This window comes from Nomascus leucogenys, chromosome 5, assembly GCF_006542625.1.
Source record: "Nomascus leucogenys isolate Asia chromosome 5, Asia_NLE_v1, whole genome shotgun sequence".
Taxonomy (NCBI): Eukaryota; Metazoa; Chordata; class Mammalia; order Primates; family Hylobatidae; genus Nomascus; species Nomascus leucogenys.
In genome coordinates, this window is record NC_044385.1 from 18,573,373 (window position 1) to 18,590,125 (window position 16,753).

The 16,753-nt window shown below is 42.6% G+C and overlaps 1 protein-coding gene across 2 annotated transcripts in view; it reads left to right on the forward strand.

The window, feature by feature from the left end:
- NUP133 (nucleoporin 133) overlaps positions 1-16,753 on the forward strand; it is a 70,636-nt gene that overhangs the window by 30,170 nt on the left and 23,713 nt on the right. For both annotated transcript variants that reach the window (XM_003275156.4, XM_030812721.1), the window contains exons 13-16: positions 4,423-4,586; positions 6,433-6,527; positions 11,694-11,918; positions 15,749-15,871. In XM_003275156.4, coding sequence (XP_003275204.1) covers positions 4,423-4,586; positions 6,433-6,527; positions 11,694-11,918; positions 15,749-15,871 — 607 coding nt within the window. The remainder of the gene's footprint in view (positions 1-4,422; positions 4,587-6,432; positions 6,528-11,693; positions 11,919-15,748; positions 15,872-16,753) is intronic.

Here is a 16,753-nt window from a genome sequence, read left to right on the forward strand (position 1 = left end):
TTTTGTTTCCGTTTAAAATTATATTCTTTTAATCTTGTTCTTTTACATGGTTCAGTCTTCAAAAATCTCAGTTGAAATGCTGTGTTTTTATCTTTCACAAGTTTATCCTGTAATTAAAATTCTGTCAGATTTGTGGCATCTCAAAATGTAAATGATAATGCAGCAAATGACCAGTCATTGGATTTGTTTCCTGTGGCTGCCATAACAAATCACCACAAGCCAGGAGCTTCAAACAACTCAAGTGTCTTCTCTCACAGTTCTGGAGGCCAGAAGTCTGAGAGTGGGGCATGAGCAGGGCCCTCCCTCTGAAGGCTCTGGGAAAGGATCGTCTTCACCTCTCTCAGCTCCGGGTGGCTGCAGTCAATCCTTGGCTTGTAGATGTGTCACTCCAGTTTCTGCCTCCATTGTCACGTAGCTGTCCTCACATTCACATGGCCTTTTTTTTTGAGACAGAGTCTCATTCTGTCACCCAGGCCAGAGTGCAGTGGTGTGATCTCGGCTCACTGCAACCTCTGCCTCCCTGGTTCAAGCAATTCTTCTGCTCAGCCTCCCAAGCAGCTGGCCATTCCTCTGCCTCAGCCTCCCAAGCAGCAGGTGCACACTGCCATACCCGGCTAATTTTTTGAATTTTTAGTAGAGACGAGGTTTCACCACGTTGGCCAGGCTGGTCTCAAACTCCTGGACTCAAGATCCACCCACCACAGCCTCCCAGAGTGCTGGGATTACAGGCGTGAGCCACTGTGCCCAGCCCACATGGCCTTCTTATAAGGACATAAGTCATTGGATTTAGACTCACCGTAATTTAACAAATTGTATCTGCAAAAACCTTATTTCCAAATAAGGTTGCATTTTGAGGCACTGGGTAGATATGAATTTGTGGGAGACACTATTCAACCTGGTGTAGTCATCTTAATATGTTTTACAGGGGAAAATTATTAGGCACAAGAAGGGACCCCTGATCTAAGTCCTGAGCAAGCAGCACCCTCAGGAGCAGAGTCATGGGCTCTGTAGCACAGCTGTGCTGAACTCATCCTGCCCAGCATGGGTGAAGTACTATGGACTTAATAAGGGATGATTTCTGGGAGAGTGTCAGCTAGCTGTCTTAAAGATGTAGACTCCTTACAAACAGAATTGTGGTGCCTTTAAAGCAGGATTTCTCAACCCCATTAACATTGACATTTCAGGCCGGGTGTGGTGGTTCACATCTGTAATCCCAGTACTTTGGGAGGCCGAGGTAGGCAGATCATTTGAGGTCAGGACTTCGAGACCAGCCTGACCAACTTAGTGAAACTTTATCTCTACTGAAAAAACAAAAAACAAAAAACAAAACAACAAAAAATTAGCCGTGTGTGGTGGCACATGCCTCTACTCAGGAGGCTGAGGCAGGAGAATCGCTTGAACCCAGGTGGCGGAGGTTGCAGTGAGCCGAGATCCCGCCACTGCACTCCAGCGGTGCATTGTAAGCTGTTTAACAGCATCACCAGCCGCTTCCTGCTAGATGCCATTAGCACCCTTTCCCGCAACTTGTGATGACCAAAGTTATCGTCAGACATTGCCAGATGGCCCCTGGGGTCACAATTGGTAGATAACACTTTTAAGTGTTATTATCTGTTTTAATTTTTTGCTAAGGTAATGTTACTGTTTTTATAGCATTATTTCTTTGAAATTAATTTTTATGTTATTTTGGTTTTCATTTTATTTAGCCCAAAAAACACAATCTTTTGTTCATGAGAGTTTTGGGGAACTTTTTCTGTAATTTTTTATTAAATCTTGCCATAGTCACCTTTGTATTTTCATAACCTGTAGCGTGATTGGGTCACCAGCTTCACCCTGGCCTTTCATGCTTTCAAGAGTTTTTCTGCATTTCTCCAGTCAGCTGTGTCTCCTGTTCTACCAAGGGACCATGACAGCCCTTTTCCAGTCTCCTCCCACTTCCCTCAGACTTAGCAGAGGACTTAACTTCCTACTTCACAGAGATCACAGAAGCCCTTGATGAGAGCTCCCTGTACCTCCTAGCTTACTAGCTATGAATGTGTCTGGATCCCAAATCCTGTTCCTCTTTCCCTCCCAATAAAGTAGGAAGTGTACTCTTCTTCCTATCAGAGACTGCTCTTTGTTTTGAAGGCCACTGTCTCCTGCTTCACTTAAGACTACATCCTTTCAGTTCTCCCTTTCCTCTGTCCTTTGACCTTTCTCATGCTGGCTCCTTCTCATCAGCAATTAATCATATTTAGTCTGCCATTTGTAAAAAGACCAGTCTTTGACTTTACGTTCTTTGAGTTACCACCTTATCTGTTTGTTCCTGTTGATGGCTAAACTACCTGAAAGGATGTCTACATTCGCTATTGTCGACCACATTCCCTCTCTCTCTACTCCCTTGGTGATCTTTTCTCCTCCTTGGCTTCATTTGCTGAAGAAACAGATGTACCATGACCCGGGCCATTATATGAAAATGGAGAATGTCCAGCAGCAGTACGTATTTCATAGGCACCTGAGTTTCAACGTATCCAAAACCGAGCTTATCTTCTCCAAAGCTTATTCTTCCATCCCTACTCCCTGCTCCAGTGACAAGCACTACCATCTCTTCAGTTCAAAGCAACAACAGAGGAGTCATCGTTATACAGTTGTTCCCCCTTATCCACAGGGGGATATGTCTTAAGACCCCCAGTGGATACCTGAAATTGCATATAGTACTGAATCATATGTACGTTTTTCCTATACGTACCTATGATGAAGTTTAATTTATAAATTAGGCACCCTAAGAGATTAAGAACAATAGTAATAAAACAACCGTAACAATATACAATTGACCTTTGAACAGCACAGCTTTGAACTGTGTGGGTCTACATAATATGCAGGCTGTGTTCAACCAAATGCACATCAAAAATTCACAGCATGTTTTCAACCAAATGCGGATCAGAAATTCACTTGCCTATACAGAGGGTCACCTTTTTGTATACTGGAGCTCCACAGAGCCAGCTGCAGGACTTGAGTATGGGTGGATTTTGATGTATGTTGGGGGTCCTGTAACTAATCCCCTGTGTATACTGAGAGATGACTGTACTGTAATAAAAATATGTGAGTGTGGTTGGTCTCTCTCTCTCTCTGTTTCTGTCATCTGTTTTCAGACTGCAGTTCACTGCAGGTAACTGTGGCTTGGGAAGTGAAACCATGGATAAGAGGGGACTACTGTACATCAGATCCAGCAGTAACCTAACTGGATTTTTCTCTTTCCTGTCTTTTCCTTTCTGCAGTAATCTCCTAACTGGATTTTTCTCTTGTCTGATCTGACATCTGATCCCCTCTCCATATGATAGAGCAATCTTTTGAATCACTGGAACAGACTGTGACACTCCTTTACAGTGCCTGTCCATTGTCCTTGGTATTAGGTTCAAACCCCATAACATGGTTTACAAGACTGTGTCCTCTAATTTTGTGATTCATCCCTTCTCAGTATCCTTCATTTCTTCATATGTGCCATGGTTAATCCCCTAGGGTTCATTGACACCCTAGTTGTCCCCTAATCTCTCTAAGTTAGAAGAGTCTGCTGCTTTTTATGGGCTTACCCTTCCTTTAATTGGTTATCTTGCAAGCTTTTTTCCAAACTCTTGCTCCCTGAGTGATCTCAGCCTCTCCCGTAGCCTCAGTTCTCTCCTGAGATAGAGGCTTACTTGCTGACAGATGTGGATGTATGTTCTGTGTGCAGCTGTTATACCCCTCCCCCAGTTCTCCCCAGCCTTCCATGACCTCCTCTTTACCTGTTAGGAAGTTTTCCCTGTCTCTGTCGGTGTTTATCACCTGTGTCATTGCTTGCTCAATTGTCTGGACTATTTTTTAAGTCTTTTTATCTTTCTGTGTCCAGAGCCTAGCATGTTCTAAGTATTCAATGTATATTTGTTGAATTAATAAATGGATAATAGTTTTCTCCCTTTTAATTAAATAAATTTTATTAAAAGCAACTTTGAGCCAAAACCTATAAATGGTTTTTAGGTTACATTTAATTTCACAATTAACTTAAACTTTTTTTTTTTTTATTTTTATGGGTACATAGTAGGGGTATACGTTTGTGGGGTACATGAGATATTTTCATATGGGCATAGAATGCATAATAATCACATCAGGGTAAATGGGATATTTATCACCTCAAGCATTCATCTTTTTTGTGTGTTGTGAACATTCTAATTATGCTCTTAGTTACTTTAAAATGTACACTAAATTATTGAACATGTAAAGTTTGTTACATGTGTTTCTGTGCCTGACTTAGTTCACGTAACATGTCCTCCACTTCCATCCCTACTGTTGCGAATGACGGGATCTCATTCTTTGTTTTGGCTGAATAGTACTCAACAATTAATTTTTTCTTAGTGAGATTTGAAAATATTTTGCCTTCCTTAATACTTGTGTTTTCCAATTTTATTTCAGAAAAGATTTAGGTCATGCTCAAACGGTGGTTGATGAGCTCTTTTCCTCTCACTCTGATTTGGATTCTGATTCTGAACTAGACAGGGCAGTTACCCAAATCAGTGTAGACCTGATGGATGACTACCCAGCATCTGACCCACGGTGGGCTGAGTCTGTCCCTGAGGGTAAGAACGTTTCAATTACGGAATCGTATGTTTTGAACATATTCTGGTTTCTTTATTAGAAGCATCTCTTAAAGCATATTTTTTAGCTTCTCAAACAGTTTAATATTAATTCAGTTTTTTTTTAAATATTGTGACCTTCCTTTTTTTTGAGACAGAGCCTCGCTCTGTCACCCAGGCTGGAGTGCAGTGGCACAATCTCAGCTCACTGCAAGCTCCGCCTCCCAGGTTCACACCATTCTCCTGCTTCAGCCTCCCAAATAGCTGGGACTACAGGCACCCGCCACCATGCCTGGGAAATTTTTTTGTATTTTTAGTAGAGACAGGGTTTCACCATGTTAGCCAGGATGGTCTTGATCTCCTGACCTCATGATCCACCCACCTTGTCCTCCCAAAGTGCTGGGATTACAGGCGTGAGCCACCAGGCCCGGCCAGGTAACCTTCCTTATAGTAGGTTTTGAAAAAGGGTCAGAACAGGTCTAGATAACAGAATAGAAACTAAAGGAACATTGGAACAAATCCTAATTGTTCTATCCAAGGCAGATTAATTAGCCTTACTTAACTTTCCTGGCTTTTATTTCTAAAAGAAAATTGGTAGCATCGGTAGACAATTGGCACTTACCTGCCCCCCAATTTTTGTTTTTTGTTTTTTGTTTTTGGAGACAGAGTCTCCCTTACTCTGTCACCCAGACTGGAATGCAGTGGCGCAATCTCAGCTAACTGCAACCTCCACCTCCTGGGTTCAAGTGGTCCTCCCACCTCAGCCTCCCGAGTAGCTGAGATTACAGGTGTGCACCATCACACCCAGCTAATTTTTGTATTTTTAGTAGAGATGTAGTTTCACCATGTTGGCCAGGCTGGTCTCGAACTCTTGACCTCAGGTGGTCCACCCGCTTTGATCTCCCAAAGTGCTGGGATTTCAGGTGTAAGCCACCACGCCCAGCCTACTTACCCCCAAATTAAATGATAATTTTGGCATAATCAGTATATTTGACTAATAGAAATGATCCATTCCCCTGAGAGTAGCAGTGATCAAATGTCAATATGTAGAAGTGGACAAGACATGTCTTGCTGCCTGTCCCAGCTGACTGCCCCTCTTACGCTTACTTCCACCTCAGAAACTCGAGGAGAACTCTGGGGTCCCCAGATACCAGGGAACTGTCTCAAACATGTTTCTCTCCCTAATTATCCTACTTCTTAGCAAGTTCACTAAGCTGCATTAGAGATTTAGGAAGAAAACATCAGAGCTCATCTCCTTTCTTTGACTGTTTTTGTTGGCGCTGTCAAGCTTAAATTGTCACAAATGATTAAACTAAAAACGTATTTTGCATTTTGAATACATACAGTATGAATTGTATCAAACCTCCAAAATTTTCTCCTAAAGTTTTAAAACTCCTGAGTAATGTTATAAATAATTTTGTAAGGTTGATATTTTTCTTTTGTATAGACTTTCTTTTTTTTTTCCTTTTCTTTTTTGAGACGGAGTCTCACTCTGTCACCAGGCTGGAATACAGTAGCGCAATCTCAGCTCACTGCAACTTCCACCTCCCCGGGTTCAAGCAATTCTCTTGCCTCAGCCTCCTGAGTAGCTGGGACTACAGGCACGCGCCACCACACTCAGCTAATTTTTGTATTTTTAGTAGAGATGGGGTTTCACCACGTTTGCCAGGATGGTCTCGATCTCTTGACCTCATGATCTGCCCACCTCGACCTCCCAAAGTGCTGGGATTACAGGCGTGAGCCACCGTGCCTGGCCTTAGCTTTTTATTTTAATAGCAGTTAGCCACTAATATTAAAATAGTATAGTTGTAAAACCACTATGTTCTCAGTTTTATCACTGTTTTAACAGAAGCACCTGGGTTCAGCAATACATCACTGATTATCCTTCACCAGCTAGAAGACAAGATGAAAGCTCATTCTTTTCTTATGGACTTCATTCATCAAGTAAGAGCCCAGGGTGCTGGGCACAGGGCGGGCCAGAACATCTGTCTGCTCTGCCTTTGTCAGTCTCTCCAACACAGTGGGAAGTCCCTTCTCTCTATTTTGAGGCATTTCATTGGGCGGGGCATGACTAGTGTTTTCCATTTTCTGTGCTGATTTAAAAGTCTGTAATTCCAGGGCTGTGTACAAGCCTGTTAATCCAGGTATAAGAAGCAGGACTTCATTCAGATTTCCTGTGTGCGTTTGGGTAAAAACTTAAGTTTTCATGAGTCGATTTTGTATTTGACAGATTTTTATATATGACTTTTAATTTTGAGGTGCCATTAGAATCAAATCCTCATTTAAAGTATTCCTTTTCTTTTTTTTGTGTAAAGGTTATCCTCGTATATATTGTGCCTGAATTAGAAAATGTTTTGCTACTGGACAGAATTTTACATAAATTCACCTATACTTGCCTCGTCAATAAAAGTGGCTTGCAGACATATTACATAGCCAAGTGAATGAATTTCAACCTGTTTTGGGTTTTGTTTGTTTTGTTTTATTTATTGATTGATTTTTTTGAGACGGGGCACTCTGTCACCCAGTCTGGAGTGTAGTGGCACAGTCTTGGCTCACTGCAGCCTTGACCTCCTAGACTCAAGCAGTCCTCTCACAGCCTCCTGGGTAGTTGGGACTACAGGTTTGTGCCACCATGCCCATATAATTTTTTTTTAGTTTTTGTAGAGACAGAGTCTTACTACGTTGCCCAGGCTGGTCTCGAACTCCTGGGCTCAAGAAATCACTGCACTTCAGCCTCCCAAGGTGCTGAGGTTACAGGCATGAGCTACCAGGCCCAGTCGCTTCCCTGATTGTTTTTGAAACTCAGTAGTGCCTACTCACTACCACACCTGGCTAATTTTTTATGTTAAGGAGATTCTAGTGAGTGCTGTCCAATCCATTGCTTTCTGTGATCATGGGAATGTTCTCCTAGTATGATGTCTAGTGGGACAGCTGCCGGCCACGTGTGACCTGAACGGTTGAAATGTGACTAGCAACTGAAGAACTGAATTTTAACTTACTTAAATAGCCACTATGGACAGTGCCTACCTTATTGGACAGTGCAGCACTAGATAATTTCAGAAATGACTTGATTGTTCCTAATCCCACATTCTTTTTCGATTTTTGTGCATGGTTTATCTCCTGTCTACTCTTTTATTTTCTTGGCAAGAAAACTCCAATCATTCATTGAGTCTCTCTTTTTTTGTTGTTGTTATTTTAGGTGGGATATGGATTAATGAGGAAAAAACGCATTTTCTCCCGATATGGTCGTTTAATTAGCCAAGTGTATCAGTTTACTATTACTGCCGTATAAACCACCCCAAAACACAGTGGCTTAAAACAATTCTGTGGGTTAATCAGGCAGTTCTTCTGTTGGTTTCACCCGGAATCACTAGACCTGCATTTAGGATGCACTGAGCTGGAGGGTCTGCAAGCCTCTTCCCACTTTCTGGCAGTTGGTTCCAACTGTCAGCAGAGGCTATGTGGTTCTCCATTTAGTCGCTCATCCTGCTCTGGGCTGGACTGGCTTCGTGTGGTCTTAGTGGATGAACATAGAAGCTGTAGGCTTCTTAAGAGCTCATCTCAGATGTCACATAATGTTACTTCCAGTAAAGTGACATTGGTCAAAGCAAGTCACAAGGACAGCTGGGATGAAAGATTAAATAATTTATTATACCTCTTTTTTGTGTGTGTGTGTGACAGGGTTTCACTCCCATTGCCCAGGCTGGAGTACAGTGGCGCAATCTCAGCTCACTGCAACCTTTGCCTCCTGGGCTCAAGCGATTCTCCTGCCTCAGCCTCCCCAGTAGCTGGGACTGCAGGCACATGGTGCTGAACCTGGCTAATTTTGTGTATTTTTTGTGGAGAATGGGTTTTGCCATGTTGCCCAGGCTAGTTTTGAACTCCTAAGCTCAAGTGATCGCCTGCCTCTGCCTCCCAAAGTGCTGAGATTACAGGTGTGAGCCACTGCGCCCAGTGTGATTGTACCTCTCGATGAGAAGAGTGGCAAAGTCATTCTCATTGGAAGAGGATGTGCATACTGGGCCGGCAGGAACTTGCCCTGACCTGATTTGCCACACTAAGAGCGTGGATTTATCAGAGGCCCGAAAGCCATGAAAGCATGAGCTCTCTTGTCTCAGCCTTCCTGGGTTCCAGAGAAACCTCACGAAGTTCCACGGCTGCTGGTAGCAGTATCTGTCTCAAGGCAATGTCTAGCTAGTTCTGAAAACACCATTCCAGCCATGCCTTTTATGTTTCTATTTCCTTTAATATTTAGCACTCATTTTACTAATCGGGAAGAATTTATGTTGATAATTAGGAAAAAGGTATAACTAGATACTAAGGAAAATTTTTTTTTTTTTTTTTTTGGATACAGGGTCTCTGTTGCCCAAGGTGGAGTGCAGTGGCACGATCGCAGCTCACTGCAGGATTGACCTCCTGGGCTCAAGCAATCTTCCCACCTCTGCCTCCCCGATAGCTGGGACCACAGGCACTCACTACCACGCCCGGCTAATTTTTTTATTTTTTGTAGAGACAGGGTCTCATAACGTTGCCCAGGCTGGTCTCAAATTCCTGGCCTCAAGTGATCCTCCTGCCTAGGCTTCCCAAAGTGCTGGGATTACAAGCCTGAGCCACTGCACCCAGCCCTAGGGAATATTTCTGAATATAGAGAAATATTCCTTTTCTCCTTGAGCCAAACTGGGTATCTGCAGGGCCATATCCTCATTCTGAAGGGGGTGGAAGTAACACCAACACTTCAAACAGTACCCGTGCCTCTAGTTTTCTGATGTTGAGAGAAGCCTCTGTGTTCATACATTTGTGTTTCCATACCTTACAGAAGCAGGGAGGTAATCTGATCATATTCATTGTGTGACTAGAATGATTGTATATGTGTGTGTGTGTGTATATATATTTAGTTTTTTAATTTTTTTGAGACAGGGTCTCATTCTGTCACCCAGGCTGGAGTGCAGTGGCATGATCATAGCTCACTGTAGCTACAGCCTGCCCGGGCTCAGCTAATCTTCCCATCTCAGCCTCCCAAGTAGCTGGGACTACAGGCATGTGCCACCAAGTCAGCTAATTTTTGTATTTTTTGTACACATTACCCAGGTGATCGCCTGCTTCTACCTCCCAAAGTGCTGGGATTACAGGTGTGAGCCACTGTGCCTGGCCTAGAATAGTTTTAATATAGAGCTATTGCTTCACTGTCAGTGCCACAATCAAAGCAAAGTAAAGCAAGCAATTGGGATGACCTTGCATGAAAACTCCACCTAAGATAGATATATATATATAAATTTTTTTTTTTTTTTTTTTTGAGACGGAGTCTCGCTCTGTCGCCCAGGCTGGAGTGCAGTGGCGTGATCTCTGCTCACTGCAAGCTCTGCTTCCCGGGTTCATGCCATTCTCCTGCCTCAGCCTCCCGAGTAGCTGGGACTACAGGCGCCTGCCACCACGCCCGGCTAATTTTTTGTATTTTTAGTAGAGACAGGGTTTCACTGTGTCAGCCAGGATGGTCTCAATCTCCTGAACTCGTGATCTGCCAGCCTCGGCCTCCCAAAGTGCTGGGATTACAGGCATGAGCCATCACGCCTGGCCAATTACACCTAAAATATTTTTGAGGGAACCAGGAAATAAATTCAAGTCAGGAAAGACCATGTAACTCTTACTTTAAAATAGTAAGGTGAACAGGTTAAATACATTAGGATTCAGTGAATTATTCCACAGTCATTAAAAATAAGAATATCTAAATGTGTTAGAAAAAATAAGATACTATCAAAACAGGGTACAGAACAATATATACAATGTGACCCCTTTTGTGTTATAAAAAGATATCTCCTCGCATGTAAATACTACAAAAGCATATAGAAAATGAAGGATAAGAAAATCAGGTCACTTATTAACGAAAGAGAATTATACTTAAAATGTGAAAAAGTATTCATTATTTATGCCTGTCTTTTGGCTCCTTCCTAGTTCAGGTTATTGTAATGTCATATGCAATGAGAAAGCTTAGGAAAACCCCTGGAAGATCATAACACAGCACAGATGGGCACCAAGCAACTCAGTAGGGGATGCAAAGGATTAGAGACGCCCTCACCCTCCCGGCAGCATTAGGGGTATGGAAATCAGTCCTTGAAGGTGGAGGTTGCTGAGTTTCTGATTTCTGAAAGTCTGGAATCTAGGGGAGTTAATTGATACAGCTAGTAAAGGGCAGTGTGAGGCCAGGTGCAGTGGTTCACACCTGTAATTCCAGTGCTTTGAGAGGCCGAGTCAGTAGGCTCGCTTGTGGCCAGGAGATCTTGTGGCCAAGATCAGCCTGGGCAACATAGTGAGACCCCATGTCTACAAAAATAAAGTGTAAAAATTATCCTGTTGTGGTGTGCTGCTTGGGAGGCTGAGGTGGAAGATGGCTTGAGTTGAGGGTTTAAGGTTAGGGTGACCTGTGATTGTGATTGTACCACTGCACTCCAGCCCGGGCGACAGAGCAAAACCCTCTCAAAAAAGACGAAAAGAGCAGTATGACTGTTTTGATAACCATAAACAATAATTTGGGAAACATGATATGCAGAGACAGTAGTAATGGACAGAAGCCCTGGAGTGACCCTGTTCTTAGAACAGGAATATCTACATTTCCTTGTGGGTGTTAATGGCCTGGCTGAAGTGTCTGTGTGTTAGAAACAGTTAAAACAAGAGACAGTAGCCGGGCGCGGTGGCTCAAGCCTGTAATCCCAGCACTTTGGGAGGCCGAGGCGGGCTGATCACGAGGTCAGGAGATCGAGACCATCCTGGCTAACACGGTGAAACCCCGTCTCTACTGAAAATACAAAAAATTAGCCGGGCATGTTGGCGGGCACCTGTAGTCCCAGCTACTCAGGAGGCTGAGACAGGAGAATGGTGTGAACCCGGAAGGCGGAGCTTGCAGTGAGCCGAGATTGCGCCACTGTACTCCAGCCTGGGGGACAGAGCAAGACTCCGTCTCAAAAAACAAAACAAAACAACAGACAACTGGAGGGACTTGCTGGGGGAGAGCTGGGGCCAGTGACTGCCCAGGGTGCTTCTGGGGAAAATACAGCTATGGTATTTTGCATGTTACCATAATTGCTTTCTAAGAATATATGTTTGCCTTTTTGCAAGGTTGGCTTATTTGGACGTCTAGGCAGTTTTCCAGTTAGAGGGACACCGATGGCCACTCGACTGTTGCTCTGTGAGCATGCCGAAAAGCTGTCAGCTGCCATTGTTCTCAAGAACCACCACTCCCGGCTTTCTGACCTGGTCAACACAGCCATATTGATTGCTTTGAACAAGAGGGAGTATGAAATCCCATCCAACCTGACTCCTGCAGATGTCTTTTTCAGGGAGGTAAGATGAGTCCTCTTTCATGTGGCTTTGTAGAACTGTGCCATTTAGTGATCATGCCCTAGGCAGGAAAGAGGGTGAGGACGAGTTAAATCACAGAAGATCTCACTGAAATTTTAAATTGGACTCCAGATTTTCTGGCTAGAATGTCACTCAGAAGTATCATTTATCAGTTACCTGTAAAGAAGAGCTTGCAAAGTTGACTAAGAAGTGCTCCCTGTTTACTTTTTTTCTCTGATAACTGTCTCCACGTACCTATTTGCTTTGTGTGCTGATCTTTTTTTTTTTTTTTGAGATGGAGTCTCACTCTGTTGCCCAGGTACCTCTGCCTCCTGGGTTCCAGCGATTCTCCTACCTCAGCCTCCCGAGTAGCTGGGATTACAGGTGCCAGCCACCACCCCGGCTAATTTTCATATTTTTAGTAGAGATGGAGTTTCGCTGTGTTGGTCAGGCTGATCTCGAACTCCTGACCTCAGGTGATCCACTCGCCTCAGACTCCCAAAGTGCTGGGATTACAGGCGTGAGCCACTGCATCCATCCTGATCTTCTCCTTTGTCTCTCTCGATCTACTCTTTTTTTGGGGGGGCAGGGGACTGTCGCCAGGCTGGAGTGCAACGGTGCAATGTTGGCTCACTGCAACCTCTGCCTCCTGGCTTCAAGCAATTCTCCTGCCTCAGCCTCCCAAGTAGCTGGGACTACAGGCATGTGCCACCACGCCCAGCTAATTTTTGTATTTTTAGTAGAGACCTGGTTTCACCCTTGTTGGCCAGGCAGATCTACTCTTGACTCTGCCACAGCAAAGTGGATTTCCTGAGTGGGCTCCCTTGCCCTCCGGCTTCTGCCAGGTCAGATGAATGTGAGGCCCTGCCATAAGGCCAGAAGTTGGAGTAGTTATTCCGCCAGCTTTCTTCCTTGCCTGTGCCCACTTTACATTGGCTGTGCCCCTCTGTCAGGGACTGTGCCTCCTGTCCAGCTGCTTTCTCTGTGTTTCCAGTAGCTGCCCCCTCCTCTTGCCTCTTTAGGCCTGAGGTTGATAATGCCTTATCCTAGGGTGCTGCCCCATCTGTTTTTGGACCCGTTAATCTTGCCCACACCTTTGCAAACAGTACCTTCACTGAACTCCTCAGCTACCTCCTAGGATCCTGTTGCTACACCTTGCTTGTAAAATCAGATTTATTTTCAGAGAAAAAGTAAAGTCTGCTACAAACTTCAAAGACAGAAATAGTTAAGATGCTGGGCAGCCAGTGGCAGCTGGACATTGTGGAAATAGTGACGGAGTCCTCGTGCTTTTGTGAAGCCTCACAGCCTGATGAGGCAGCAAGGTAGATTTCGCTGTCTCCCTTTAAAGGTGTGACATTAGGACTTAGACCTGTTGTCTTAACTGAGACTGCAGAATTATCTGGTTTTAGAAACTGCCAGTTCTTCCCTCAGCTCTGTGAAATTTGGAATTCCTTATGCATTTGAGGAACTTCAAACTCTATTTGATGTCTCAAATTTTGCTTCCTTCCTCCTATAGCCTAACTGTATTCTAACATGTAGCACACTGTGCCGACAGGTCTCTTTGTTAATGTTTGATGTACTGTAACCTAAGTTCAGTCTTCCTGTTGATTCCATAAATGTGTTTAGTGTGAATTCTTTGCTTTTATGCATTTGGGTTAGTTCCTAGGGAATGGAAGGAAAAGCACTTTGTTATGTTTTGTTTTTAATCTAGAGAGTATGCCAGAAATCTGAAAGAAAAACAAATCGCCTCAAGTTTAATGACCTAACAAATCAAATTGTTGTTATTTTTGTGTCCTTTTTGGTCTTTATTCATATATAATTTTATATGATAAGACAATGAATTTTTAAAAATTAATGACAGACTACTTGTAAGAACTGAGCAAGAGCCTGGTTCATTATTCTGCATTTGGATCAAAGGGCAAAGTATAATTGTCAATTCAGTGTATGTACATGTTTCAGTTAGCTGAATTATTAGAGAAAGGTCTGGAAATTATCAGTTGGATACATAATATAGAATAATATTTTAGGAATATGATACAGCAAAACTAAAAATGTGATTGGCTCCTCAAAAGAATGTTCCATATGAAAAATGCTAATGTTTAGGACTGTTCACGTCACTATTTATCTTCATTTCTCATGATGTTCATTGGTCTTCAGCTTCTCTGGGGTGTAGTTCTAAAGGTTTTCTCCCATGTCATAACGATCATGAAAAGAGAATACAATAGCTATATGCATATAGTAGTTTTTCTTTTTTTTTACTGTCCTTCCACTTGGGGGTGACAAATTACCTTTCTAAGGAGTATTTGTGTTTTGGGATGAACTGGTTAACCAAAATCAATCTCTGATTGGTGGGCCATGTAGAAAGATATTTTGACTTGGCAGCCCTGATAGAAAGTAAAACAATACAGAGCCTGCCTGAGGGTGTGCTCTCCACTTTGCCTCTGTCTCCAGTTTGGGAAGGCCTTGTACCTCCTAAGGCTGTGGAAAAGCAGAGCTCACTGCTTAAGGAACAGACTATGTTGACACGGCATATGAGCAATATTTGAAATCACTGAATATATACATGATAAGAGAATTTAACAAATGTTTTGGCATTTTATGCGCTTTTATGTTATTTTCTGTCTTTTATATTATATATGCTTTCCTTCTTTTTTTTTTTTTTGAGATGGAGTCTTGCTCTGTCGCCAGGCTGGAGTGCAGTGACACAATCTCTGCTCACTGCAGCCTCCGCCTCCCCGGTTCAAGCAATTCTCCCGCCTCAGCCTCCCAAGTAGCTGGGACTCCAGGTGTGCGCCACCACGCCCAGCTAATTTTTGTATTTTTAGTGGAGACAGGGTTTCACCATGTTTTCAGGATGGTCTTGATCTCTTGACCTTGTGATCCGCCCACCTCCAAAGTGCTGGGATTGCAGGCGTGAGCCACCGCACCCAGCCATTATATAGGCTTTCATTGTGTTTTCATGTTAACAATGTAAAATATTCTTATGCTTAATCTTATAAATTAAATGTGCTGAAGATTTCTTGCCTGGGCTGTTAGGATGCCTTTGGCTAACATCAGAAATGCAAAAGGAAGAACAAGGTTTGCAAAAGAGAGGGATTTTGTTTGGGTCATGTTTTATCTGTGCCTATATATCTTATTCCTTCAGCCAGTTTGTGAGGTCCTTGAGGGCAGCTAATCTGATTTTTCTTTCCTCTTATCTCTGAGTGTCCATCGCTATGCAAACTCTAAATAACAGGGGAAAGCTTAAACGCAGACTTGAACTTGAAACAGGAGTTTCAGTGCCTGATGGTATTTTTGCACTGTTATCTCCATGTATTAATTAATGACAAAAGAAGAGTTAGAAGTTATGTATTTAGTTCATTATTCTCTTATGTTGCTTACTTCTATTCTACAAATGTTTCTGTTATGTCTGAAGAAGGGGAATTCCTCAAAGAAAGAAATTAGCAAGTTCATATTTTGAGGTCATTATTTTAGTCTATTAGTTCATTAGTTTGGGGTATTACATTGTAAAGTGATGTCATCTGTAACCTAGTGCTATTTAAAGGTGCACTGAGCAGAGTAGCTATAATAAATAATATCATCGTTTAAATAAAAAAAATCTCGGTGACAACCCAGAATTTGCCTGTTTATAAGACTTATTTGGGCACTCTGACTTTTAAAAGTTAGATCTGACTTTTCTTGATTTTTGAATTTATTTTTACCATCAAGTGTCAATAAATTTTCCTCCATCTATAGGTCTGAGGATATGGCTTAATGAGTAAAACTCACTGGGTAGTTGTTACCCATCACCGTAATTTTTGTTGTAAGTAGTTTACTTCTGTGTATTCTCTCAGGTATCCCAAGTAGATACCATCTGTGAGTGCTTACTGGAGCATGAGGAGCAAGTCTTGAGGGATACACCTATGGATTCCGTTGAATGGGCTGAAGTGGTGATCAATGTGAACAGTATTCTCAAGGTACAAAAATATAGTAAAGGCTTCAGCAAATCAAAGCCCAGAGCATGGATAGACAAGGAAGTGGTTTCCATATTCCTACTCTGTATTGCCGATAATTTAGAAGGTTGTAGACATTTGTTAATCCCAAAAAAGTTAGAAAAATGTCATTTTATTATTAATCAGCTAATGAGTATTTTGAATGTTAGCCTGGTGCCTATTAATAAATTTCTATAATCCTGAGTTTCTATTTGGTAGAATAATAAACCTTTCATTTGGGAAGATGTGTTTGTATCTTTGCAATTTTTTTAGCTGGTTTTTTTCGGAGAGAAGGTCTCACTGTCACCCAAGCTGGAGTGCAGTGGCACCATCATAGCTCACTGTAACCTTGGGCTCACAAGTTCCTCCTGCCTCAGCCTCCAAGAATGTTGGGATTACAGACCTGAGACACCATGCCTGATTTGTTAATGTAACTGTCTAAATATTTCTCATTTCTATTTTTTTAATTACTCAAAACCCTGCTACTTTTACTATTGACTAAAATGTTCCATTTAATTTTAGCTAGTGGACTTGTAGTAATGATTTTCCTACTTTGGTTACTATTATTTGCCAAAACTGAAGTTCAATTATGGAGTAAAACAAACTTCAAAAGCAGAAAGAACCAAAAAGTAATCATGCAGATCTGTGCTGACTTTTTTCTCTTATTTTCTTTTTTTTTTTGTGAGACATGGTCTCACTCCATTGCCCAGGCTGGGTTTACAATGGCTTGATTATAGCTCACTGCAGCCTCCACCTCCTGGGCTCAAGCAATCCTCCTTCCTCAGTCTCCCAAGTAGCGGGGACTGCAGGTGCACGCCATGATGCCTAGGTAATTTTTAAAATTTTTTGTAGAGATGGGGTCTCACT